This window comes from Ornithorhynchus anatinus, chromosome 18 (assembly GCF_004115215.2).
Source record: "Ornithorhynchus anatinus isolate Pmale09 chromosome 18, mOrnAna1.pri.v4, whole genome shotgun sequence".
In the NCBI taxonomy this organism is placed as follows: domain Eukaryota; kingdom Metazoa; phylum Chordata; class Mammalia; order Monotremata; family Ornithorhynchidae; genus Ornithorhynchus; species Ornithorhynchus anatinus.
Genome location: NC_041745.1, coordinates 26,926,851 through 26,954,707, shown reverse-complemented (window position 1 = coordinate 26,954,707; position 27,857 = coordinate 26,926,851). Strand labels below are relative to the sequence as shown.

Here is a 27,857-nt window from a genome sequence, read left to right as displayed (position 1 = left end):
TAATAATGATGGCATTTGTTAAGCGCTTACAATGTACCAGGCACTGTACTAGACGTCCTGCTGCCGCCAGCGCAGATGGGTTACCTTGTTCCCCTCTGAGAGGTACCCAGGGGACGAGTGTTCGTAATGATTGCAAAAGATGAAGCTCGTTGGGAGTAGGAAACGCGTCTACCTATTTTACTGTACCGTACTCTCTCAAAGGACTTAATACAGTGAACACAGTAAGTGCTCAGTAAATACTGTGGATTGATTGGAGAAGGGAATGCAGAAATAAACCAACAAACCAACCATTCCCCAGAAACGGTGCCAGGACTTCCAGGGTAAATCGATTCCTTCAAGGACTCTCACTGTTGCCATTTCTCAAGATTGGGCAGTGGAGGCACAGTAATAGAGAAGCAACAGGGTCTAGTGGATATTATTATTATTATTACAAAAATGGGGATTAGAGCTGCTTCCTAGGAATCTTGAGGGACGGACTCAGTTGTTACTTGTGAAGTCACTGAGCTCCTTGAAGAAATGTGCTGAAAGAAGCTGTGTCATCTACTGGAAAGAGCAGGGGCCTGGGACTCAGAGGACCTGGGTTCTAATCCCTGCTCTGCCACTTGTCTGCTGTGGGACCTTGGGCATGTCACTTCACTTCTCTAGGGCTCAGTTTCCTTATCTGTAAAATAGGGATTCAATCCTACCCCCTCCTACCCAGATTGTGAGCCCCAATAGGGACAGGGACTGTGTCCAACCAGATTAGCTTGCATATACCCCAGTGCTTAGTACAGTGCTTGGAATACACACAGTAAGCACTTCAGTACCATAAAAACAAAAAGTGTGTCTCCATGGGGGTTGCTTTGACTACTCCCCCCCAGGGAAGAGCACGGGCCTGAGAGTCAGATGGACCTGGATTCTACTCCCGACTCTGCAGGTTGTCTGTTGTGTGACCTTAGGCAAGTCCCTTAACTTCTCTGGACCTCAGTTCCCTCATCTGTAAAATGGGGACTAGGAGTGCGAGCCTCACGTGGGACAGGGACTGTGTCCAATTTGATTAACTTGTGCTTAGAACCGTGCTTGGCACATAGTAAGCGCTTAACAAGTACCACAGTCATCATCATCATCATCATCAAGGTGGACGCCCATTGTCACAGAGCGCAGGCTCAGCTAACGTACACACTTGTCCTACATCTTTGCCGCTTCATAGGCTCGCCCTGCTGGTACGGCAAACATAAATATTTAGACTTTCCTGCAGCCGCTCATTCTGACGGGAACTCAGAAGTACAGCCGGGAGGAAAGAAAGAGAAATGAAGTGTCTGAGCCACAGCAGAGTGCAGATGAAATTCTCCCGACCTGCCCCCCCACCTCTTTGGAGCTAGAAAACACTGACCACCCACGGCAAACTTTATGATTGACTTTTTCCAATCCTGCAGCAAGACTCCCCCCGTCGCCTGCCGGGAACAGAGCATCGGGGAAAAGGTGGGCATAGGTATCATCAGAAAAAGGGAAGGATTTAGACGAGGGAAGGGGCAGTCACTCCTAGAGGCGAAACTAAGGGTGTCAACGGTGATGATGATCTCTGACAATCTCCCTTCCAGAGTTCTCTCCTCTGCCTGGGTGTCCACTGGGCCCTTGAGGGCTGGGATTATGTCTACCTTCTCTAACATATTCCCCCAAGCTCCCAAGTCCAGGGCTCTCCAAACAGACAATACTCAATATATACCACGTACTCTCCCAAGCGCTTAGTACAGTACTCTGAACCTAGTAAGCACTCAGTAAATACCACTGACTGATTAGGGAACCGTGGGGAATGCAGTCCCCTCTTCCCATTCACGAGGGGAGAGAGGCCTGAATAGGCCCCTCCTTTCCGTGCTCTGAATCCCGATGCGGAGGAAGGCCTCGCTATTCTCCCTCGCTCCGTCTCGTTAGACTGACGGCGCCTCCAGCCACTTTTAAAGAACGCAAACCCGACTTTTGGTTAACAAGAGGGTGGAGAGGGGAGGGGGCCGGGCTCCGTCAAGCTGCCCAGATTCTTCCAGCCGACAATTAACCGAAAGAGCTTCGTGTCTCCGACAGGCTGGAGAGAGTTTTCTATGAATGTCGCAATAAGCCAAGCCTCCCGAGTGCAATGGCGGTGGTGGGGAGCGGGGGGTGTTTATTAGTATTAATATTCTCTCATCTCTTCTCCAATTTTCCTTATAGCAGACTGACATGCTCTCCCTGCCGACCCCTGGATCTGGTTAGGGGGCTCCTCTGCCATGTAACATCTTTAAGGGTCGGGTTTATTTAGGGCGACATCTATAATTACTTTCTGCTGCTGGGTTGTTCTTTTTAAATATGAAAATCAATCAGACCCGGCCCTCCTCAGCCCCCTTCCCTCCCAACCCCCGCCCCCAGAACGGACCACGGAGACGGCTACTTTCAAACGTGACGGTTTCCAGCAGCAAAACGTTACGTGTTTCCAGAGGCGCAATAATTCGGCGGCCTTTGCAGACCTTGAAGAAAATCCCCCGAAAACCAGGGAAATAACAGAGAGAGGGAGAAATCGAGAAGAAACTGCACGCCTCGCCACAAACTTTTTATGGAGTCTCCCTCCAACCGCTCGGCTGTTATTCATAACTGAGTTTCCTCTCTCACAAAGGACCTTTTGCATGGTTTTTTCCTTCTGCCTCGAAAACAGCTGCTCTCAGTGTTGGAACCTGAGTGATGATGAGGTTCTGAAAGTGTTTTTTTGGAACAGATGGCCAGGAGCGAGCTGGGGAATGCGCCAGCAGAGAACATGGCTGTAGGCCAAATCCTGAAGTGACTGAGTGCTTCGGGCTTCAACTCGCGTGCCTCTACCCTGGCCTCTGCCCTAAGTGGCGCCAGCAGGACTTCCCAACTAGCGCTCTGAACATCTGGAGTCTGAGCCTGCCAGGAAGGGGGGGGGCCGGTGGGGGAGAGAGCAGGGGGGAGGTAGAGAGAGAGAGAGAGAAATCCTTGCTCCTGCTTAGCTTCCATGTACTCAGCGGCATGATCGCCCGGCAGAAAGACTAATCCAAACCAAAAAGCGACCAAAATAAGAATCTTCCAGGCTCAACAGCTGCAGCCGGAGCAAAGGGAGAACTTAAAACCCGGTGCAGGGGCTTCTCTTGAAAAACGTTTACCCTTCGCCCGTGGGGCTAACGACACAGGGGTCATTGTCTTGCAGGAGCTAAATGGAGAATTAGATCGCTCGGGAGGCTGTGGGTGATGGGAAATTTCACCGGGTGGGGGTGGGTTTGGGGTGGAGGGGGGGCTTTTACTGGGAGTACTTATTAGCTGGGTTGTGTGTGTGGGTAAAGGCGTGTAGAGTCGGTGGGTTTTATACGCTTGAGAGTACATACGGTTGTGTGTTTATATATAGAATTCAAACACTATGTGACAGAGTGAGAAATTCTGAATGGGAAGGCTTCTCTAAGGGTGTTTTTGTGGTTCCCGGAGTGTGGAGGAAAGTTGTGTGCGTGTTCCTCGAGTGTGTGTGTGTGTTTGTGTGTGCGCCCACACGTGTCCCAGGACTGGGAAAGGAAAGTAACAACCCAAGGCAAAAATCTAAATCAAAATAAGTGAATGGCCACCCTGGGATGGTACAGAACCAGACCGTGGAGAAAACACGTTTAGCCCTTGATGGATGGTTGCTAAAAGCAAAGGGGCATCTCATAGGACTCTGTGGAAGAATGGTGGACGTCCAACCTTCAAATTCAAGAGAGGCAAAGGCAGCAGAAAACCCTCGCCCTGGAATAAGCAGCTGGTGGCAAACTTCTGTGTGTTCAGGACACAGGGAAGGGGGCCCTGGGGCTGGGGGCCAGACGGGGGGTTGGCGGGGGAGAGGGGCCGCATCCACGTTCATGTCTGGAAGGTCCTTTATTGTTCTGGTCTCCAGTATGGATGAGCCTTGCAGACTTGAAGACGGCCTGAAGGCTCCACCACCAGGATTCCAGTCCTCCCTCCCTCCCTCCCTCTCTCCCCACATCTGGGTCCAAATCCAGGCACAACAGGCTGTCTCTTCTCCAGTCAGCTCTGGGGATTTCTAAATTTTGGTCTCCCCTGCCAGACAGGGGGAGCAGAGCAGGCTGAAGGGGTATGGACCCCCAGACTCCCCCCAGGACTAGCTATTCAAGGGAATCCTGGTGTGTGTGTGTGGAGGTTTGGATTCTGGAACATGGAGGGAGCCTGAGGAGGTGAGGGAATACAGTCCAGCTTAGGAATCTGTGGATATGGGCGGGAAGTGGAGGGCCAGGATCCCTCAGGCAGAAGGCCGGGGGTGGGGGGGTGGGGGGGTGGGGGGGGCGGGGGAGGGAGTCTGGCTGGGTTTTCCCCGAGCATCCGGATGGTCACTTTGACTGCCCTCCTTGTGGAGGCTCACGGCATCCAGTTCTGCTCATCAGATCGGGGCACCTGGGGAGATCAGAAGCCGCCGCTGATGGAAGGAGCCTGGAAGCAAAATATGTTTTTGGCTTTAAGGTTTTTGTTTCTTTTTCATCCAGCTTTCCCTGAATGGATGGGGGGAAGCGGGGTAGGAATGTTTCCCTCTAGACTTTGAGCTCACTGTGGGCAGAAATGTGTCTGTTTGTTGCTATACTGTACTCTCCCAAGGGCTTAGTACAGTGCTTTGCACGCAGTAAGCACTCAATAAATAAGATTGAATGAATGAAGGAATGCCCCATCGCTGATCCTCCCCCACTAATTCTGCCCCCAAAGCGAGTCTCTTTTTTCCCTCATTGCCTTGTATCCTTGCAGGTGGGGCACAATGACCCAGGCTTTGAAGGACAAAAACAAACAGGCCTGTTTCCATGATCGAATGCAGCAGGCAAATGCAATTATATTCCTACCCTGTCCCTAGCCCCGGGGAAAAATCTTCTCATCATACTAGCCAAAATAATGATCATTATGGTCTTTGTTAAGTGCTTACTGTGTGCTAAGGACTGTTCTAGGCACTGGGGTAGATACAAGGAAATCAGGTTGGACACGGTCCTTGTCCCACACGGGACTCAGAATCTAAGTAGGAGGAGAACAAGTATTTAATCCCCAATTTTTGCAGATGAGGAAACTGAGGCCCAGAGAAGTTAAGTGACTTGCCCAAGGTCACCCAGCAGATGAGTGGCAGAGCTGGAAAAGAAACAAGGGCCCAAGGCCTAAGACACTTTGGGCTGAGCATCAATCCGGGTTTCATTTAATCAATCAATTAATGGTATTCATTGAGTGCTTCCTGGGTGTGGTGCCCTGTACTAGGCCCCTGGGAGAGGACAGTACTAAATAGTAAAAGATGAACACAATCCCTGTCCTCGGGGAGTCTGCAATTTAGTGGTACCTGCTCTTCGGACCTAAGATAACTGGGGATCAGAAGGACATGGGTTCTAACCCCAACTCTGCCATTTATCCGCTGTGTGACCTTGGGCAAGTCACTTCACTTCTCTGGGCCTCAGTTCCCTCATCTGTACAATGGGGATTAAGACTGTGAGCCCCACGTGGGACAGCGACTGTGTCCAACCTGATAAACCTGAACCTACCCCAGTGCCTAGAACAGTGCTTGGCACACGGCATGCGCTTAACAAGTACCATAATAATCACAAAGACCCTAAGAGGGCTGACTTTTAAGAGAGGCTCAGTAGAGCTCTAAGGAAGCTGCCAAAGTCATCCAATCCATCTCCCCGCCTCTATGTAGCTATGCAGCTGTACCTATCCCATTTCTACAGACTTCCAAGTAGGGATCCTCAGTCTTGACCTCCCAAAGTCAAGACGGCTTGAAATTCTGGATCTTCAAACGGCCAGCCTTTCGGCTGAATTGACACTATCTGCCTTTATTAATCGTCAAGATTTAGGATGATATGGCTACTGGGGCGATCCGTCCCGCAGAAGAAATAGAGAAATAATAACAGCAATAATAATAGCATCGGTTCAGTGCATACTATATGCCAGGAACCATACTAAGTGCAGATATAAGGAAATCGGGTTTGATAAGGCCCCTGTCCCATATGGGGCTAATAATAATAATAATAATAATAGTGGTATTTAAGCGCTATGTGCCAAGCACCGTTCTAAGTGCAGGACAGTCTTAAACCCCCATTTTACAGATGAGGTAGCTGAGGCACAGAGAAGTGAAGTGACTTGCCCAAGGTCACATAGAGGCTAGAGAAGCGGTGTGATCTAGAGGAAAGAGCATGGGACTGGAAGTCAGAGGTCCTGATTCTAATCCTGGCACTGCCACTTGCCTGCTGCGTGACCGCGGGCGAGTCACTTAACTTCTCCGTACCTCCGTTTCCCCATCTGAAAAATGGGGATCCAGTACCTGTTTTCCCTCCTACTTAGACTGGGAGCCCTGGGTGGGATAAGGGCTGTGTCTGATTTGATTATCCTGGATCCACTCCACGGCTCGACACTCAGTAAGCGCTTCCCAGATATGACCGTTATTAACGAATACCACTGACGGCACAGCCTCCTACAATATGAATTCAACTGTATTTACTGAGCGCTTACCGTGTGCCTAGCACTGTACTAAGCACTTGGGAGAGTACGATGGAACTATAAACAGATACATTACCTGTCTACAACATGCAGTGAGCTTATAGTCTGGGGGGAGACAGGCATCAATATAAATCAATGGCAGATGTGTATATAAGTGCTGTGGGGCTGGGATGGGAGACGAAGAGAGGAGGTAAGTCAGGGTGATGCAGACGGGAGTTCAAAAAGAGGAAAGTCAGGGGAGGTCTCTCGGAGGCCCTGATTGACAGCAAATGCTTGGAAGTGCTGGTTGCCCTCTTCCCCTTGCCCTGGCTACCTGGACTCTGGCTTCTGTCCACCCTGAGAGTCCCCGAGGAGGGAAGCGGGTGGACATATGGGGCTGGGGGCTGCTTTCTATTTGTTAGGCAGTTACTCTGACCATAGGGGGGCTGGGGTCGTGGGGTCATGGAGGTGAGGCCAAGGGTCTATGGCTTCCCAGATGTTTGCCCTGGGTGTGCCGGTGATTACCGCCCCCCAGCCCCCTCCCACCCCCCAAGATATCAGGGGCGTGAGGAACATTAGCTTTTTCTGGGAGTATTTCTTCCAGCATGGTCTAGCGCTTCTTCCTTCTCTTATGCCAGCACCTTGTCTGGGTTTCTGAGTCCGACGGGGTCCTTGGTCTTGGGGCTCACCCTTCCAGAGCCCCTCCCCCGGAAAATTCCATGTTCCCCATTGCAAATCCTTCCCACTGGTTCTAATCCCAGCTCTGCCACTTGTCTGCTGGGTGACCTTGGGCAAGCCACTTCACTTCCTCTGTGCCTCAGATACTTCATCTGTAAAATGGGGATGGAGACTGTGAGCCCCATTTGGAACAGGGCCTGGGTCCGACCTGATTACCTTGTATCTACCCCAGTGCTTAGAACAGGGCCTGACACATAGTAAGCGCTTAGCAAATACCACTAACACCACCACCAGATCTGGACAGTCGTGGGTGTATAAGAAGTGAAGAGGGATTGACTGCTCTGAAGAAGCTAGAGAGTCTTGGGGCCAAGATCTCGGTAGCGAGAGCAGGAGGAGGCTGTGTGGGAGAGGGTGGGAACGCTACCAGGTCTGAACTGAACCTCTCTCCCAACTCCCAACAGATCGATGGAAGGACAGAAGAAACCCGGACACCTCCGAAGGTCAAGCGTTCTAATCCCAGCTCTGTCCCCTGTCTGCTGTGTGGCCTTGGGCTTCTCGAGACGAGGCCTCGACGGGCTTTCTTGCTGAAGGGGTGGACGCTTCCTAGAGGTAAGAACACGACGAGATGGAACGGGAGAGGGAGATTGGTGGGAAAGCGCCCCGTGTGGGGCCTGGAATCCCCTCGGGTGCTTCCTTCCTGGGCGTGTGGCTCTCTGCTCTGCCCCACTGCCAGAGTTCTAATCCCGGCTCTGCCACTTGTCTTCTGTGTGGGCAAGTCACTTCACTTCTCTGGGCCTCAGCTACCTCACCTGTAAAATGGGGATTAAGAGTGCTAGCCCGAGGTGGAATAGCGACTGTGTCCAACCTGATTTGCTTGTATTACCCCCAGTGCTTCGTACTGTTCTTGGCACACTGTAAGCACTTAACAAATACCTCAATTATTATTAATTATTATCTAGGCAAAGGCAGAGCTGGGGGAGATTGGAGCGGAAAGGAATCACAGACGGCTCTTCCGAGAGCTATCTGTTCCTCCATTAAAGTCCCGCTGATTTATTAAGCTGCCTGACGCCCGGGTCCAGAATGCCGAGGGAAGTTCAAGCCGAGTTTACAAAACTCCTTTTGTCATAAAACGCTGAACAAAGGCATCAATCACTCCCTTAATTTACCCACGTCGCTTTTCGAGAGGAAGGCCGGACAGGGCGCCGAGTTTCCTCTTTCACACTGTTTGATGATGATTTCCTCTAATTGGTTCACCGTTAAATAACCGAAAGGAATGCAACGCGTAACTGGGTTCCTCAGGATCCCCTCACAGTCCCCCGGGCCGCCCATGGGGACGAACAGACGAGGCCTCGACGGGCTTTTTTGCTGAAGGGGTGGACGTTTCCTAGAGGTAAGAACAAGACAAGATGGAACGGGAGAGGGAGAATGGTGGGAAAGCGCCCCGTGTGGGGCCTGGAATCCCCTTGGGTGCTTCCTTCCTGTACGTGTGACTCTCTGCTCTGCCCCACTGCCAGGGTTCTAATCCCGGCTCTGCCACTTGTCTTCTGTGTGGGCAAGTCACTTCACTTCTCTGGGCCTCAGTTACCTCATCTGTAAAGTGGGGGGATTAAGACTGTGAACCCCATCCCATTTGTAAACTAGGGATAACAACCCCTGCCTCCAGCGGTAGAGGAGACTGGCAACAGACTCGTGGAAAGATGATACAACACAATCACCAAAATGACATAAAAGACCAGGATAAATACCCCAAATAAAAACAAGAAAGCAGCCAGGGATTGTGGCTAGAGAAGCAGAGTTTTGGGCTCCTTGGGATGTAAGCATTTAGTACAGTGCTCTGCACTCAGTAAATATGACTGAACGTTTGAATGAACCTAGAATCCAACAGTTCCAGTCCCCCACAGTGGCTAACACGGCTTTCCCAACATTCCCTGTTTTGGTGGGAGATGAAAATACTTTTGGAAAGCAAAATGCTACAGAAATCAGGAGATTATTATTGCCAGATTAAACTGGATCAAGCCAATCAATGGGGGCGATCGTGGTGGCTGTAGCCTGGGGAAACGGTCTGATCAATGTGACCTGACCGAGCTCTTAGATTACTGTAATATTTGTTAAATTCTTATGGGTTGTCAATTATCCTTCTAAGATCTGGGGTAGATACAAGTTAATCAGGTTGGACATAATCCCTGTCCCACATGTCACAGCCTAAGTAGGAGAGAGAACGGGTATTTATTCCCATTTTACAGTTGAAGAAACTGAGGCCCAGAGAAGTGACCTGCCCAAGGTCACTTCAGCAAGTAATTGACAGAGCTGGCATTAGAACCCAGATCCTCTGACTTCCAGGTCCGTGGTCTTTCCACGAGGCTACGCTGCTTCTCATAGGGTTATGAACCCCGGGTGGGACAGGCATTGCCTCTGAATTAATTACAGTAAGCATATAGTAGGTGCTTAATAACCAACCAACCAGCTGGTCACAGTGATGAGGCAGCCAGCTCTACTGCTTCCGGTGCTCACGCCTGTGAGAGCCTCCCGCTTTGGAATCTCCCCTCTCAGAGTGGAATGGAGAGGAACCATGACGGTGAACCCCAAGGAGCAGGGCAGGAAGAGGGGGCCCACGAGGGGACCCAGGAAAGGGCATCACAGCTGGGCGGCTCAGCTGTTGGAGGGCCACAAGTTGTCAGATCTCATACCATACGATATCAAGAGATGGCCAGAACGATCAGCAGATCTCATCCGGGGCCTCGAACATCCCAGGCATTTTACCAGATCTTCCTCAGTTTCCCCATCAGTACCATCCCCACTCCACCCCGCTCTCAACCCCACGCTCACCTTCCGTTTCTTAGACCTTCCCTCTGCTTGCAAGGTCCGGGTACACTGTTCCACACACTCAGAAAAGCTCAGGTTGCTGTGGTCGGCGCTGTAATCCAGGTCAGCCAGCCTGGCCAGGGAAAGGATATAGTTACAGGCTATCCTGAGGATGGCCAGTTTGGACAACTTTTGACCATAAGAATAGCAGGGAACCTAGAAAGGACAACAGAGAACATTTAGGGGCAGGTAAAGCAGGCCACTCGACTATCACAGCAATCACAGGCGTTTCTTTTAACATTCAGTTGGGAAGAGGAGTTGGGGAGGACACGTTTGCCATGGAGAGCAGCTTAACGAGGGCCCTTTGAGGGCAGACAGGGGCAGGAATCGGAGGAGCCGGAAGGCGCGTTCCCAACTCTGCCGATGATGTTCTGGGCACCCTTGAGACAGTGACTTGTCCTCTCTGAGCCTCAGTTGCCCCAAATGCAAAAATGAACCTAGCTCCCCTATCCCTTCTCCCACCCTCAGAGGGAATGTGAAATACTGGACTTGATTCAATGGTGAAACCCACTTCAAAATTACGATATTCCCACCGTACAAGCAAAAATTCTCCCGGGGCAAGAAAATCTGACCGAATGGCGCAGGACATTTTCCTCAGCATCAATGTGTTAATTGAAATACCGAACCTGAGATAGTGGTCGAATGTAGTTCGAATCCCTGACTGGGTGAAATGGGCAATACTGGAATGGTAGAAACATCCTTGACACCTGTTTAGATTCTAAAGGGGGGGCCCGCTAAAATGTGTAAGAATGGGTGCCCTAGATAATAATAATGTTGGTATTTGTTAAGCGCTTTCTATGTGCAGAGCGCTGTTCTAAGCGCTGGGGGAGATACAGGGTAATCAGGTCGTCCCACGTGAGGCTCACAGTTAATCCCTATTTTACAGATGAGGTAACTGAGGCACAGAGAAGTTAAGTGACTTGCCCACAGTCACACAGCTGACAAGCGGCAGATTCCTTTACTTAGGGGCCTGTGGGGTCAGAGGGGCTTTGGGTACCTTTCTGGCAGGGGGTAGGAGCAGAAGCACCCCCTCTGGTTTACCCGTTATCTTGTCCTCAGTGACATCTGGCAGGATTCATTCATTCATTCAGTGGTATTTATCGAGCGCTTACTCTGTGCAAAGCACTCTACTAAGCTCTGGGGAGAGTGTGCGGCCATTTCCTGAAGGCCCGCTTGACCCCAAACCCTGGGAATTTTACTTGCCTTTCGGGCTGGAGGTAGCCTGACTCCCAAAATGTCCTAAAGTTCAAAGTGGTGCTTTGAGTAATGTTTCTGTCTTAATAACGATAGTATTTAGCAAGCGCTTACTATAAGCTGAGCACTGTGCTGTATACAAGATAATCAGATCAGACCCATTCCTTATCCCACAGGTGGTTGCGGGGATAAGAGGTATTTCACCGCCATTTTACGGATGAAGACACTAAGGTCATATAGCAGCTTAGTGGCTCGCCCACGGTCACATCACGAGCAAGCGGCAGAGTCGGGATTAGAATCCAGGTCTCCTCGAAGTAGGTGAAATAGAGTTTTACTTCTCCCTTCCCCTTTCTGCCTTTTGGCAGAAGCGCTAATGAGCAGAGGAATGACCAACTAGCTGGCTAAGGGGAAAGGAGAAAGAGAAGCTGGAAGCATGGAGGATCCACTCACTGGATGACCCATTCCTCGATCATTGAGAATGAATGAATTCCTCTTCTGTTTGTGCTGTTTCTCCCAGAATCCTCAGGTGGTCCCTGAAAGGCCTTGGGCCATTTTTCCTAAGTGTGAGCCTGTGTCCTGACCAAAATCCCAGTTGAGTAATTATTTTCTGCCTAAGTCAACACCAGCCTATCCCCTTTCACCCTTTCCATGCTTGGAACTCTCTCTGACGTCAATAGGAAGAGGGCAAGAAGGCAGAGGGAACTGGACTCTGCTTCTGTTATTCTAGTCCACTCCGCCTGGTGCCGTATTTGCCAGCTTATAAAACACCCTGTTTTTCATTTTCTCTGGGGAACTCCAGTTTCAGGTCCTAAAGGGATGAGGGAAAGTAAGAGCTCTGATCAGAGGAGCAGCAGAGGTCGGGAGCTCAGCTCTGAAATTCAGGAGACCTGATTCTGATATCTGCTCTGCCACTGTGTGACCTTGGGCCAGTCACTTCTCTTCTCTGTGCCTTAGTCTTCTTATCTGTAAAATGGGGATCCAATAACTGTACTCCCTCTCTCTTAGAATGCGGGTCCCATGTAGGACGGGGACTGTTTCCTATCTGATTATCTCATATCTACCACAGTGCCTAGTTCAGTGCATAGCACCTGGAAGTGTCTGACAAATATCTCCATTACCATTATTACTACATGGGTGAAAGTACTGGGGTGAAGGGAGGTGGCTATCGGATTTGGGGAGAATGGAGAGAACAGAGGAGCAGAGGAATAAAGCCGTGTGTGAGAAGCAGCGGGGCTAGTGGATAGAGCAAGGGCCTAGGAGACAGAGGACCTGGGTTCTAATCCTGACTCTGCCATTTGTCTGCCGTATGACCTTGGCCGAGCCACTTCACTGTGCCTCAGTTCCCTCATCTGTAAAATGGAGATTAAGAATGGGCGCCCCATGTGGGACCTGGACTGTGTCCAACCAGATTAGCTGGTACTACTCTAGTGCTTAGTACAGTGCCTGGCACAGAGTAAGCGCTTAACAAATACCATAAAAAAACCAACAAAGGGGGTCAGACTGTGAGCCCCATGAGGGACAAGGACTCTGCCCAACTTGCTCAACTAGTACTCCAGGGCTTAGAACTGCACATAGGATGTGCTTAGCAAGGATCACAATTATTATTAATTATTCAGGAGGCGAGCATGGAAGAGAGAGGTGCCCACCCTACCGAATGTACCAGTTACCCTGCTGACGCAAGGAACTTGTTTTCCAACCCCCCCCTCCCCCCATCTTCACTGTCTTGTGGGTAGAGAAGTAATTGGTGCTCTCTGGAGCCTGTTCACATGAATGAGAGAACCAGCTGGCCTCAGGGTGGAACCGTTGCAGCAGCCAGCTGACATCCAGATTTCCCTCTCTCTCTGTTTCTCTCTCTCTTCCTTTTCCAGTCTCTCTGTCTCTCTCTTTTCCCTCCAAGGCTGCCCCCTCCCATCTTCTACTCCCCACGGACCGCCAGAGGAGTGTCTGTCCTAGGCTGGGCGAAACCCCAGGACTCGGTAGTCGTCAACCCCGCCTGCCCCAGCTTCACCCACGTCCACAAGGAGAGCGGCATTGGGAAGCCACGGGCTCCAACCCGTTCATTCAGTCCTATTTCCGGAGCACTTACTGTGTGCAAATCACTGTCCTAAGCACTTGGGAGAGTACAACAACAAACAGACTCATTCCCTGCCCACAGTGAGCTCGCAGTCTAGAGGGGGAGACAGACATAAATATATATAAATAAATGACTGCATAAATAAATAACCTAATACCTCGTCCCTTGGGCTGCGCTACCACCACTCCCCTTTCACCAGTCCAAGGGAGGCCGCCCTTCCCTGGAGGAGACGGAAATCAGGGAGGGAGATGGGGCTGCCTCTCAAAGACAGAGGGAGGGAATCCAGGACATTCTGAACTTCCCTTCTCTGCCCCGTCCCAGAAAAGTTGGCAGCACACTGCCCACGGCCTGTTCACAACAAGCATCCAGGGGAACACCGTGCTTTTTCGACAGATCTCCTTATCGGCCTGTACAAATAAACACGGCCTGTGACAGGAAAGATAGCCCGCTCCTGGGGAGACCTCGGTTTGCAGGGGCCTCGGGTGAACCCATCTGTGGAGGGGTGGGTGTCTGAAGGGAGCAGGTGGGGAAGCCTCCGACCCCGCTAACTCTCGAGGCTGAGGTGAGCTACCCCGGGTGGGAGCTGGGGGGAATCTCACGGGGAGGCCCTCGGCCAGAGGTTCGGATAAGTCCCGAAGGAGGGCAGCGGGGACGGCGGGAGCTTCAGCCTCTCATTGTTTGGGCGGAGCGGCCTGCCAAAAGAATTTCCAGAAGGTTCATATAAATGTCCAGTGTTTTAATAGCCCTGGCTGGCTGACAAGGACGTAGCTGAGTCAGAGGCTCTAGAGGCTGGGGCTGGGTCCCCCTCTCAGCCCGGGGGCGGGGGTGGGGGACAGATGTTGGAGAGCGGCAGGTGAAGATGGAGCCAGCTGGAGGGGCTTGGGGGTAGTCATGGGGGACTCCCTCTCCTCCTCCTCCACCTCCTCCTCTGCCCCAGAGAGAGAGGGAGGCCCAGGGTCTGCCGTCAGGGCTCTGGCAGTAGAGAGGGATCCCTTCCTCCTGAGGCTCGGCAGCCAAAATGGCGTGGCATGGTTGAAGCCCCGGAAGCCACCCTCAGGGGCTCAGAGGGCTCCAAATGGCACCTACCAAGAGGCTTCCACCTCGGGCAGCACTCGGAGTGAGTGAACATTGTAGAGAAGCAGCATGGCTTAGTGACAAGGGCCCGGGCTTGGCAGTCAGAGGACGTGGGCTCTAATCCTGACTCTGACACTTGTCTACGGTGAGACCTTGGGCAAGCCACTTAACTTCTCTGGGACTCAGTTACCCCATCTGTAGAATGGGGATGAAGACTGTGAGCCCCATATGGGGCAACCCGATTACCTTGTATCTACCACAGTGCTTGGCATATAGTAAGAGCTTAACAAATGCTATAATTTTAATAGTTACTATTATTCCTGCAAACAGGGCAGGAAGGGGTCAAGAAAGGGGCAAGAAGTGGGCAGGGAGTCGGCAGTCACGGGAGGGGGCCACTCTCTCCCCATCTCCCCCCTCCTGGGACCCTCCTTCTCCCTTCTCCGGCCTTGCCAGGCTGAGCTGGGAAACCATGGCCTCTCGAAACCCTGCCTCTTCTTGGCCTGTCTGGGCAGGGTGGTCTCTTGGAGCCCACTCGGAGCCTCAGTTTCCACTTCTTTAAAATGGGGAGGGGAGACTGTGCTCGCCTCCAGGGCGTGCTGAGGTTGACTGCAGCCTTATGTTAAGGCATTCCTCCTAGGGGCTGAGGTCTCTGAGGGCAGGAGCCTTTTTTATGGTATTTGTTAAGCACTTACTATACGCCAGCCACCGTACTAAGCGCTGGGGTATTTTCAATCTAATCAGGTTGGATAGAGTCCCTGTTTCACATGGGGCTCACAGTCTTAATCCCCATTTTACAGCTGAGGGAAGAGAGGCCCAGAGAAGTTAAGGGACTTGCCCAAGGTCACACAGCAGACAAGTGGCAGAGCTGGGATTAGAACCCAGGTCCTTCTGACTCCCACGCTCTAGACTTTAGGTCACGCTGCTTCTCTAAAGTATTTGTTAAACACTTACTTTTTGCCAAGCACTGTGCAAAGTGCTGGGGTAGATATGAGATCTTCAGGTCCCACATGGGGCTTGCAGTGTAAGTCCCGTTTTTGCAGTTGAGGTAACTGAGGTCCAGAGTCGTGAAGCGGCTTGCCTGAGGTCACACAGCAGACAGGTGGCAGAGCCGGGGTTAGAACCCAGGTCCTCTGACTCCCAGGCCTGGGATCTATCCACTAGGACACGGTGCTTGGATCCCTGACAGTTATTGTTCCAGTACCATGAGAATCCCCCTCCAACTCCTCTGCTGCCCCTGACCCCAAGGACGGTGAGCTTGGAGCAGATCACAGCAGCCCCCGTGGCCACAAAGACACCCAGGACAACCGCACTGGCGTTTGATAGTTTTCTAGGGACCAGGGCGGCCCCGGGGAGAGCGCCCGGCTCCATTTCCAGGCTGACCGTCTCGGGGCAACTCGGCCCAAGAGGCACCCCCAAAGTGGAATCCCCACAGTGGTGATTTGGCTTGAAAGCAGCAGCAGAGGTCTAGGATGCCTAGCAGGGGAAATGGCTACAGCCTAGAGACTCTGAGGGCCCTCTGTCAGGATGCTGGGAAGGCAGATGGGGGGAATCGGCTGCTCAAAACAAGCGGGAAAACTGCCTGGATTTTTTTTGGACTTTTGACTTGAAGCTCCTTGCGGGGAAAGGGGCACAGTGGGCATCTTGGATCCAAGAAGCAGCATAGCCTAGTGGAGGAGCAAAGGTTCTAAGCCTGGCTCTGCCAACTGCCTGCTGTGTAACCTTGGTCAGGTCACCCTCTAGACTGTAAGTTCGCTGTGGGCAGGGAATGTCTATTCTATTGTTGTGTTGTACCCACCCAAGCACTTAGAACAACGTTCTGCAAACGGTCCTCAATAAGTACGATCGACTAATTAAACTTTTCTGTGCCTTAGTCCCCTCTACTGCAATACCTGTTCTTCCTCCTACTTGGACTGTGAGTCCCATAAGGGACAGGGACTGGGTCCGACTTAATTAACTTGTACCTACCCCCGTGTTTAACACGTAGTGCTTAACGAATGCCGTTAAAAAAAAAGCTGCCAAGAGGGAAAAGACCAAGATGGGTCAGAGCAAGGACAAAGCCCCCTTTCCACCCTTCCCCCTCCCCCCCCCTCGCCGCCCTTTCCTCTCCCACTTTTGTAAATGGCAGCTGAGGAACATCTCTGGCGGGGATTCCAGGCTCATTTCCTCTAGGAGAAGAATCCCAGCCAGCAGGGGCCAAGCGGAGAGGAAAGAGCATGGCGTAGTGGATAGAACATGGGCCCGGGAGTTCGAAGGTCATGGGTTCTAATCCCAGCTCCACCCCTTGTCTGCTGTATGACCTTGGGCAAGTCACTTCACGTCTCTGTACCTCAGTCGCCGCATCTGTAAAATGGGAATCGAGAGTGTGAGCCCCATGTGGGTCAGCGATTGGGTCTAACCTGATTAACTTGTATCTACCCCAGTGCTTAAAACAGTGCTTGGCACATAGTAAGCACTTACCAAGCACCAAAATTATTTACCCCCCCCACATATAGACTGCAAGCTCTCTGTGGGCAGGGAATGCGTCTGTTTGTTGTTATACCATATTTCCCCAAGCGCTGAGTACAGTGCTCCACACACAGGAAGCTCTCAATAAATACGACTGACTGACTGAATGAATATTATTATTATTATTGTAACTCAGGACCTGCGGGACAGATCTGTTGGATGGAACAACTTCTCCCCTTCAAGTCTCCTTTCCCCTTCCCAATCCTGCCAGGACTGTAAACGGATACAAGCATGTAACCGGTCCAGCTGTGCACATATGGCCCACATGGAGGTATAGGAGGCTAAGGGCCATATGTGCACAGCTGGTTAGTTGCGTGGGCCGCCGCTCCATCTGCCCCCCATGCCCCGTGCCAGTTGTTTGACTTGGGGCAGGACTCGGGAGATAGCAAGAGGCCGTGTAATTCGCCGGAAACATTTCTCTCCATCTCTCATCATCTTTGACGTTCTCTCGCTCCTGCTCTTTCTTCCCTTTGCTCCGGCAGGAACCACAAGCTCATCCAACTGGCACCGGGACTCGTTATCTTGGTTCCAGTGGGAGCGAACTGGAGGCAGTTTAGACCTGCTTTTTGACGAGGCTCGTCCAAGTTAGCCCTTCCCTTCAGCTCTGGCAGTTTGGGTGTGCGTATGTGTGTGTGTATTCATTCAATCATTCATATTTCCTGAGCGCTTACTCCGTGCAAAGCACTGTACTTATGAGTGTGTGTATGTGTTTGTGGGCATGCATATATAACAATAATAATAATAATTGCGATATTTGTTAAGCTCTTACTCTGCCTCACACACTGTACTAAGCCCTGGGGTGGGTACAAGCAAATCGGGTTGGAGACAGTCCCTGTCCCACGTGAGGCTCACAGTCTTAATCACAATTTTACAGATGAGGTAACTGAGGCCCAGAGAAGTGAAGTGACTTGCCCAAGGTAACACAGCAGATGTGCGGCAGAGTCCGGGATTAGAACCCATGTCCTTCTGACTCCCAGGCCTGTGCTTTATCCACTAGACCACACTGCTTCCCCGTGTAAGCAACAGAGAGTTGATCTTGCACTAATCAATCAGTCGATCATTGGTAATTATTTATTCTTATTTTAATGGCATTTGTTAAGTGCTTACTATGTGCCAGGCACTGTACTAAACACTGTGGTGTAGTTATAAGATCATCAGGTCCCACATGGGGCTCACAGTCTAAGTAGGAGGGAGAACAGGGATTGAATCCCTTTTTTGCAGCTGAGGTAACTGAGGCCCAGAATCACTAGCTATTCAGGTTTGGACACAGTCCCGGTCCCATATGGGGCTCACAGGTAAAATCCCCATTTTACAGATGAGGTAATGGAGGCGGAGTGAAGTTAAGTGACTTGCCCAAGGTCACGAAGCAGACAAGTGGTGGAGCTGGGATTAGGGTCCAGGAACTCTGATTCCCAGGCCTGTGCTCTCTCCACACAGCTTCTAATGAGAGTTTATAGTGTACAGAGCGCTGTACTAACCGGTCACCACTCATCTGGGGAGAGGGGTTACAGTCGTCTAGTCCGTAAACTCACTGTGGACAGGGAATGTGTCTGTTTATTGTATTAATGTACTCTCGCAAGCATTTAGTATAGCGCTCTGCACACAGTAAGTGCTCAATAAATACGATTGAGTGACTGACTGAGAAGCAATTGATTTCAGACAGGTTGGAAAGATTCCTATTTCGTTCACCCTCTGAATCTCCTGCTAGGAGGGAGGGCTAATCGGAAAAAAGTTTAGCCTGGCAAGTTTTTGGTTTTGATCACAAGATCTTGTCTGGGAAGACCCCAGAAACCCCTACAATGCTCTGCACACAGTAAGTGTTTAATAAATATGGTCGACTGACTGATTTATTGAAACCCACTGCCTTCCTGTGGCCTCCTGAGTACGGTCTGCTCGAGAAGCAGCACGGCCTAATGGCAAGAGCGTAGGCTTGGGAGTCGGAGGACGTGGGTTCTAATCCTGACTCTGCCACCTGTCAGCTGTGTGACCTTGGACAAGTCACTTCCTTCAGTTACCTCATCTGTAAAATGAGGATTCAGTCTGTGAGTCCCATGTGGGACAGGGGCTGGGTCCAACCTGATTACCTTGTACCTACCCCAGCACTTAGAACAGCGCTTGACACATAGTAAGCACTTAACAAATACCATTGTTATTATTATTATTATCAGGCTTGGTGAGAATCTTTTCCACCCCCTGACTCCATCACCTTCTCTTTCCAAACTAGCTCTACCAGGCTCTGGGGTCTCTGGGTTCCAAGCCCTCCACACAGGAGAGGGAGGGCTTAGGACTAGTTTGCTCTCCCATGTTGCAACCCCATCGGCTGTGAGCCCGTAAACTCTCTAGGATGTGGTTGGCTTGTCGCCAGTGAAATTTCAGCTGTCCCTTGAAGCTAGGACCCTTTGGGCTGGAAAGAGGATAAAAAATACCTTGGTAGGAATTATGAAAGAAGGATAGAAGGGGAGAGATTTGCTATTGATTTTTTTTTTTTAATCCACTGAATCTCTGTGCCTGTGGGAGATGAGGACAAGAATTAGAATTTCTGTCTCTGTTCCGCCTGTCTCCATTTCCCTCTTTTGGTCTCTTTCTTCCCCTGGCTCTTGTGCTGAGGATTCTCTCCCTCTAGCTCGTCAAGGCTGTTCAGCAAAGCAGGAAGCAGGTCTGTGAACAGCAGAGCACAGGGGATTAACAGGATGGGGTGGGGAAGGAACAGGCCCATCAGCAAAGAGAGTGCTTAACCCCCCTCTCCTGTAGCTGGCTCCAACCAGCTGGCTTTCGTCTGCTTCCCAGACCTCGCTAGAAGGAACAAGCGCTTCTGAAAACGCCTGAGCAGAGATTCAAGCCTCTCCCTGGAATGGATGGGGGAGGATTAAAAAAACAAAAACAAAAACCCAGTGGTGGGAGGGAGTAGGACCCCTCTCAAACCAGCTTGTATTCCTCCCGACCAGATCTCAGACTCTTTCCTGGCCATCCTAAGTGAAAACTCTTCAGGCTTCCTTCTGTCTCTTGATTAGAATGACATTCGTTAAGCGCTTATTGCGTGCCAAGCGCTGATCTGAACGTTGGGCTAGAGGCAAGTTAATCGGGTTGGACGCAGTCCAAGTCCTACATGGAGCTCACGGGCTAAGTAGGAGGGAGAACAGGGATTAAACGGGATTACAATAGAGGTCTATTTGTAAAGCTTCTTGAGGGCAGGGATGGTGTCTACCAACTCTGTTGTACTGTACTCTCCCAACCACTCAGTACAGTGCTCTATACATAGTGAGCGCTCAATAAATAACATCGATTAACTGATTCAGTGCTCTGGATGCAGAAAGCACCGAATAAATACCACTGACTGACTGATTGAGAGGTGAACTAATGTTAGACTTCTGGTCTCAGCTGGGCTTCTACCCGGAAGTTGTCCCTCCCTCCAGGGTAAAGTCAGAGAAAATGGGCCTACACTGTGGCCTGGGAGATTTAGTTAGGAAGGGAAGACTTCCGGGCAGGGAGGGAAGCTGGACCCAGGAGTGGCTTTGGCAAAAAAGTGGCGGAGGCTCCATTCCTGCAAATCTTGGAAAAACAGGAGATATTTTCATTTTCATTTCAGAGGAGCAGCTTGGCCTAGTGGAGAGAGCATGGGCGTGGGAGTCAGAGGAGCTGAGTTCTAGGTCCAGGTGCAAGCTGTGTGACCTTGGGTGAGCCACTTAACTTCTCTGTGCCTCAGTTTCCTCATCTGTAAAAGGAAGATTCAATTAGCCTCTCTCCCTCCTACTTAGATTGTGAGTCTTAGATTTTGTGGATCCCACCTGATTAGCTTGTATCTAATTCAGTGCTTAGAACAGTGGTTGACACATAGTAGGTGGCTAACAAATATAGTAGTAACAATAATAATAATGATCAGGTAGAATTCTGTCTGGAGGAATGGGCTTGTTCAGCTCACCTGCCCAGCTATGTATTCATTCATTCATTCATTCATTCAATTGTATTTATTATTATTAACAATAATGATAATAATAACTTACTAGGTGCATGGTACTAAGCTCTGGGGTAGATGCAAAATAATCAGGTTCCCACATGGGGCTCACAGTCCAAGTATGAGGGAAAACAGATATTTAATCCCCATTTTACAGTTGAGAAAACCGAGGCACAGAGAAGTTAAGTGACTTGCCCACGGTCACGCAGCAAGCAATCGGCAGAGCCGGGATTAGAACGCAGGTCCTCCGACTCCCTGGCCTGTGCTCTTTCCACTAGGCTTCAGCCTGATTAACTCGTATCTACCCCAATGTTTAGAACAGTGCTTGACCTATAGTAAGCGCATAACAAACATACTCTTTCTCTTCCTCCTTCTCCTCCTCCTTCTCCTCCTCCTCCTCCTCCTCCTCCTCCTCCTCCTAATAACAACAATGACCCGGGTGGCTTCCTGCCTCCCAGACTGCTGCTGGCAGGGCACATTTTTTCTGGTTTTTCTTCATCACATCCAAGGGTTTGCTATTTTTGATGCTCCCAAGGAGGCGGCAGGTCAGGAATCCCGGCTTGATGAGGGGGCTGGATCTGGGGTCCAAGTCCAATCTGATCCCTGGATTCTTTGTGGAGGGGTCGGGGGCCCAAGCTGCCTTCAGCCCTTCCTGTGGCTCCAATGGTCAGCCTCTCCAGGATTTTCAATATTATTACACTTATCTAAGCTCTGGGGTCGATACAAGGTAATCAGGTTGGACCCAGTCCCTGTTTTCCATGGGACTCACAGTCTTAATCCCCATTTTACAGATGAGGTCACTGAGGCCCAGAGAAATGAAGTGACTTGCCCAGGGTCACACAGCAGGCAAGTGGCGGAGCTGGGTTTAGAACCTATGACTCTCAGGCCCCTGCTCTATCCGCTGTGCCCCGATTTCCCCCTCCACGTGTGGGCCTTCCCGATCACTAGCTTTGGAATTGCCAAGGGAGAGAGTGGACTGAGGAATGGGAAGGGTCTGTCCGAGTGACATTCCTCAGCCTCTCCCTACCCTGCTCTCCCAACTCTTCCTGCTGCCCCCTCCGGCCGGGAGCTATCACCTTCAATGGTGCAGGGAAAATTCGACAGCTGCTGCAGGGATAGTGATGGGATCGTAGGCAGGAGCGAAGGGACAAGCCAGAACACAGAAGTGAAGTGGAGTGTGTGTGTTTATGTGTTTGTGTAATCCCAGTTCTAATCCCGGCTCCACCACTTGTCTGCTGTGTGACTTTGCTTCTCTGCATCTCAGTTTTTTCAACTGTAAAATGGGGATTCAATACCCGTTCTTCCTCCCACTTAAGACCGTGAGCCCCACGTGGGAGAGGGACTGTGTCCAACCAAATTGACTCGTACCTACCCCAGGGCTTAGAACAGTGTTTGACACATAGTAAGCGTTTAACAACCAACCAACCAGATCCGGGACTGAGGCGACGGCTCTGCTTTCATGCCAGAAAGGGAACTGGCTCATCAGTTGCACCTCCAAAAGCGGATTTTAAGCAAGTCTTCCTGGCTTAACCTTTTCCCTCTAGAGTCTGCTCTGCCAGGTTGTCTTCTGGCTGGCCTCCAGGCATACCAAGCTCCCCTGCTCTTTTAAGAACTGGAGGAGGTCAGCAAAAACCAGGGGAGTATTTGGGGATGGGCCGGCCGGCAGCACGACCGGTGAAGGGCCAATCTTGCCTGGAAACAGCCAAACCTAATGACCAAAAAGTGTCTCGTTTGCCGTCGGCCCTGGGAACTCGGCTCTGTAGGTAGCCGCTGAGGCGCCCTGTCTCTCAGGGTCCTCCTTCGGCACTCTGAAGAGCACGGGCCTGAGAGTCAGAAGGTCATGGGTTCTAATCCCCACTCCTCCACTTGTCTGCTGTATGACCTTGGATAAGTCACTTCTCTTCTCTGGGCCTCAGTTACCTCATCTGTAGAATGGGGATTGAGACTTGTGAGCCCCACGTGGGACAGGGACTGTGTCCGACCCGATTTGCTTGTATCCACCCCAGCGCTTATCGTTATACCGCAGTTATTATTATCAGTCAGCCAACAGCGTGTTTTGAGTGCTTACTGTGTGCGGAACACTGTTCTCAGTGCTTGGGAAAGGGCAGTGCCACCAGTGAATGTTTTCCACCAGTCTGGGGCCAACCTTCCTAGCAAGAGGAGATTGGGTATTGAGAGTTGACCTCTCTTTCTCCCACTTTATCTTCTCTGCTCTCGCTCTTAGAGATGTTTGATTTCTCCTACCTCTATGAGTGAGTGATTTTTGTTTTTAACTCTAATAATTTTTCCAAAGGCTCATTATTCACTAAAGGGCTCTGGGGCGCCTGGTGGGGGTTGATAACAATACTGGGTCTCTAGGGTAAACAACATACCGAGTTGGTGAGCTCAAGTTGGTCTTGGGGGAGAGAGGACACTCTTCCTAAGAATCATAGAGTCCTCAGGCTGAAGGGACCTTAAAAGGCCATCTAAGTCCGCCTCCCTCCTTCAAGACGGACCACTGGCAAATAGCCTCGGTCGCCCCTGTTTTTAAGACATTCGTGGAAAACGATTACCCAACCTTCCTCGGTAATCTGGTCCAGCATCTCCAACCCCCTCTTTATCAATCCCTTACGCTGCCACGAAAACCCATTTTTCCCCTTCACTCTCCTTGAAGAAAATAGGGAGCAGCTGGCCATTGATTTTTGCAAAACCACCTGTCCTCGACTTGAAGTCTCTCCTCAGCTGCTTTTTCTCAGAGTTAAGACATTTTTTAAGTTTGTGTGAAGCATTTTCAGCCTAGGCGCAACGCCCATTTCTCACACTCAAAGCCTCCCTCCCCACATCCAAATTTCACCTTATTGGCCACTGCCTTCAGGAAGCCCACACAGTTAAAGTGTAGTGGGCTCCTGGGGTATATAGGACTCCCCGCTCTCACCTCCAGCACCGCTTCCCCCCATAGCAGTTATGAAAAAAAGCCATCCTCACAGAAGGGTGGAACTGGGATTCAGCAGAGTCTGGTTTGAGTCCCTGTTCTGCCGTTGGCCTGCTGGGTGACCTTGGACAAGACACTCACTCTTTCTGGGCCTCAGTTTCCTCATCTGTGAAATGGGGATATGATTGAGTGGGAGCCCCGAGTGGGACGGGGACTGAGTCCTGATCTCATAATCTTGTGTCTACTCTGGCGCTCACCGCATAGTAAGTGCTTAAAACACGCCAAATTTATTTTTTATTTATTATCTCATCCTATTTTTTGTAGTGAAAAATGTCCAGACTTAACCGATATCTTTGTTACCGGAAGCTTTCCTTTTGAGAACTCAAAGTACTTTCCAGATATGAAACTCCCAGATTTATCTTCCCAGAACTCCTGGGAGGGGAGTGGGGCTAAGTTTTACCTACATAAAACACTGGGCAGTGGAATGCCTTAAGCAAGCTCTCGAGCTCTCACAGGATCAGATGGGACTACAAGCCTGTCTCGTGAGTCATCCCTCTTCACTCCCTTCCCAACACCACCAGTCCTGTCTCATTAGACTGTAAGCTCGTTGTGGGCAGGGAATCTGTCTGTTTACCGTCATATCGTACTCTCCCAGGTGCATAGTACGGTGCTCTGTGCACGGAAAGCGCTCAAAAAATACGATGGAATTACAGCGATTGTTCCTGGAGTGCAACCATGAGTCTAGAAGCAAGTGTGGGCTAGTGGGTAGAGCCCGAGCCTGGGAGTTGGAAGGACCTGGGTTCTAATCCCGTCTCTGCCACATGTCTGCTGTGTGACCTTGGGCAAGTCACTCAATCTCTGGGCCTCACGTACCTCATCTGTATAAGGGAGATTAAGAGTGTGAACCCCATGTGGGACTGGGACTGTGTCCAACCCGATTAACTCCGTATCTAACCCAGTGCTTAGAACAGTGCTTGGCTCCTGGTCAGGGCTTAACAAGTAACCATTATTATTACTATTATTATGTTCCTTATGGTACTTAGACCAAAGCTACCACTACATAGATATGATTATCTTATATGTCTGCCAGCGCCTGGCACCGTTCTTTGTCACATGGTGAGTGCTTAATCAATACCATCATTAATACGAGGTCAATTAGTCCAGTCAGCGAACCACATGTCTTCAGGGTACCAAACAAGTGAAGGGTCAACCCTCAGGTCTCTCCTGTCTCCTCCTTCTGCCTTGTTCTGTTTGCATTTTAAGCAGGCAGTCCACAACCACCACCGAGGAGCTTTTAACAGATAAATTATCCTGGGGATCCTCCTCCCCTGAAATCCTCTTCTCCTTCCCACTCCCAAACATCCCAGAAGGGGTCACCGAGGGACTGTGGGCATTTAGCCAATTTGATTTAGGAAGGGGTGATGCGTTCTCCAACGGGAAACCCATGGGAACGCTTTGGAAGACCGGAATGCACGGTGGCTATAAAATTGAAATATGAGGACCAGAGTCAGAAGGCACCAATTCTCACCGTCACAAGGGAAATCTCGGCTCCGTTCCCTCTTTCCCACCCCCCCCCCCCCGCCCGAATAGAAAAGACATCGGTTTGGCTACCAGATGTTACAGGCAAACTTATTTGCAAGGTAACATGTGATAAAGGCCATTTACCCTGAGCGAACCCTGTCCCAGCCTGGGATCGGATGCTTTGGGAAAGCAGAGGTGTCTCAAGGGCACTGAGAACCGGGAGAGAAGAAGGGGAGTAAACCCCATCATAAGTTTATATTCCCCCACATTCAACAGGGAGGATAGCAAGCCTTTTCCCTGGCCCTCTGTAGAGTAAGTAAGAAAATCAGGTGGGATTCTGGAACACAGAGGGGCGAGTGAGAGAGTGAGTAAATGGGGAAATGGAGAGAAAGAGAGGAAGATGGAGAAAAAGAGACAGGAAGATGGAAAGAGATAAAGATGGAGAGAAAGAGAGCAGAAGATGGAGAGAAAGAGGAAAGTGGAGAGAGAGAGGAAGATGGAGGGGGAAGATGGAAAGAGATACAGTGCTCTGCACATAGTAAGCGCTCAATAAATACTATTGAATGAATGAAAGATAAAGATGGAGAGAAAGAGAGCGGAAGATGGAGAGAGAGAAAAGTGGAGAGAGAGGAAGATGGAGAGAGAGAGGAAGATGGAGAGAAAGAGGAAGGTGGAGAGAGAAAGAGTGGAAGGTGGAGAGAGAAAGAGTGGAAGATGGAGAGAAAGAGGAAGGTGGAGAGAGAAAGAGTGGAAGATGGAGAGAAAGAGGAAGGTGGAGAGAGAGAGGAAGATGGAGAGAAAGAGGAAGGTGGAGAGAGAAAGAGTGGAGATGGAGAGTGAGAGAGAGGAAGGTGGAGAGAGAGTGGAGGATGGAGAGAGAGAGGAAGATGGAGCGAGAGAGGAAGATGGAGAGTGAGAGAGAGGAAGATGGAGTGAGAGAGGAAGATGGAGAGAAAGAGGAAGTTGGAAAGAAAGATGGAGAGACAGTGTGGAAGATGGAGAGAAAGAGGAAGGTGGAGAGAGAGAAAGATGGAGTGAGAGAGGAAGATGGAGAGAAAGAGAGAGGAAGAAGGAGAGAAAGAGAGAGGAAGATGGAGTGAGAGAGGAGGATGGAGAGAGAGGAAGATGGAGAGAAAGAGGGAGGTAGAAAGATAGAGAGAAAGAGGAAAATGGAGACACAGAAAGAGAAGATGGAGTGAAAGAGGAAGATGGAGAGAAAGAGAGGAAAGTGGAAAGAGAGGAAGATGGGAGAGAGAGATGAAGAGAAAGAGAGAGAGGAAGATGGAAAGAGAAAGATGGAGAAGAGAAGATGGAGTGAAAGAGGAAGATGGAGAGAAAGGGGAAGGTGGGGAGAAAGAGGAAGATGGAAAGAGAGAGGGAGGAAGATGGAGAGAAAGAAAGATAGAGAGGAAGATGGAGAGACAGAGAGAAAGGTGGGAAAGAGAGGAAGATGGAAAGAGAGGAAGATGGGAGAGATATAGGAAGAGAAAGAGAGAGGAAGATGGAAAGAGGGCTACGGAGAGAAAGGCAGATGAAGATGGAAGGGGGAGAGGGTGCAGGAGGGGAGACAGACGCGTGTGCGTGTGTGTGTTTGTGAGTGGGTGTGTGTGAGTGTGTAGTACCTGCTTCCTCAGCGCCTCAAAAGCCGCACTGATGGTATGCACCCGGGTCCTCTCCCTGGCGTTGGCGAGCAGCCTTCTCGTCTGCTGAATGGCTTTGATCTCCGAAGAGGCGCCCGACGCTTCGCCCGGCCGTTTCCTAGGCGATGCGGAGGAATCGTTATTGTTATTGTAAGTTCCGTGGGAGAGCGGCGGGGAGGAACTTTGGCCGGGCCGTTGGGGAGGCTGCTGGGGAGGCTGCTGGGGAGGCCGCGGGGGAGGCCGCGGGGGCTGGTCCCGATGCTGCTGCTGTTGCTGCTGAAGATGCTGCTGCTGCTGAAGATGCTGCTGCTGCTGAAGATGCTCCTGCTGCTGCTGCTGCTGCCGCCGCAGATGCTCCTGCTGCTCCTGCTGCTGCTGCTGCTGCTGCTGCTGCTGCTGCTGCTGCCGCCGAAGATGGTCCCGGGGCCGCCGGAGCTGCTGAGGGGGATGCGGGTGCTGCCGGCACAGGACGATCCGGGCCTGCAGGCCGGGGTCCCCCAGAGTCGGGGCCGGCCGGGGGGCCGGGCCGGGGGCCCCCTCCAGCCCGGGAGCCGGGGGCGGCCGGGCCCGCTCGGCCCTGGCCCTCAGCCCGTGGGCCGGGGGCTCCGGGACTCGGTGGTCCGCCTGGAAACTTGGGCTGGAGCCGTTGGCGCGCCTGGCCGGCTCCTTGGTTTTCCTCTTCAGCCTCTTGATGTCAGTCACCTCTTTGAAGCACAAGCCCTTCCACGGTCCTTCCTCCAGGGTCTGGATGTTCTTCATGGGCGGCGACCCCGGGGAGGGGCTGCTTCGAGGACGCGGAACGGCTCGGCGCGCTCGCTCGGCGCTCCTTCCCGGCGCGCTCTCTCTTCTCGCTCTCTCTCTCTCTCTCTGCGCGCTCTCTCTGCCTCTCCGCCGTCTCTGTCCCTCGCCCTCCCTCTGCCCGTCTCTCTCCCTCTGCCCTCTCCCTCTCGCTGTCTAGCTCTCTCCCCTCTACGTCTCTCCTTGCGTCTCTCTCTCCTGGAT

General features: G+C 51.2%; 1 protein-coding gene across 1 annotated transcript; it reads right to left on the bottom strand.

Moving 5' to 3' along the window:
- Window positions 1-8,269: 8,269 nt before the first annotated feature.
- ATOH8 (atonal bHLH transcription factor 8) lies at window positions 8,270-27,766 on the bottom strand. The gene is made up of 4 exons (XM_029046787.2): window positions 27,408-27,766; window positions 26,838-27,164; window positions 9,949-10,140; window positions 8,270-8,506 (listed from the first exon to the last, which is right to left on the bottom strand). The coding sequence occupies exons 1-4, from the start codon at window positions 27,612-27,614 to the stop codon at window positions 8,429-8,431; spliced, it is 804 nt and encodes a 267-aa protein (XP_028902620.1). The 5' UTR covers window positions 27,615-27,766; the 3' UTR covers window positions 8,270-8,428.
- Between the last annotated feature and the right edge of the window lie 91 nt (window positions 27,767-27,857).

Excerpts from the sequence above, each read along its gene's own strand:
- ATOH8 (XM_029046787.2), bottom strand. The coding sequence starts at position 27,614 with ATGAAGAACATCCAGACCCTGGAGGAAGGACCGTGGAAGGGCTTGTGC. Across the intron at positions 27,165-27,407 it reads AGCGGGCCCGGCCGCCCCCG|CAGCAGCATCTTCAGCAGCA; the intron begins GCTCCCGGGCTG and ends CATCTTCAGCAG. Across the intron at positions 10,141-26,837 it reads TTGAGGCGCTGAGGAAGCAG|GTTCCCTGCTATTCTTATGG; the intron begins GTACTACACACT and ends TGTCCTTTCTAG.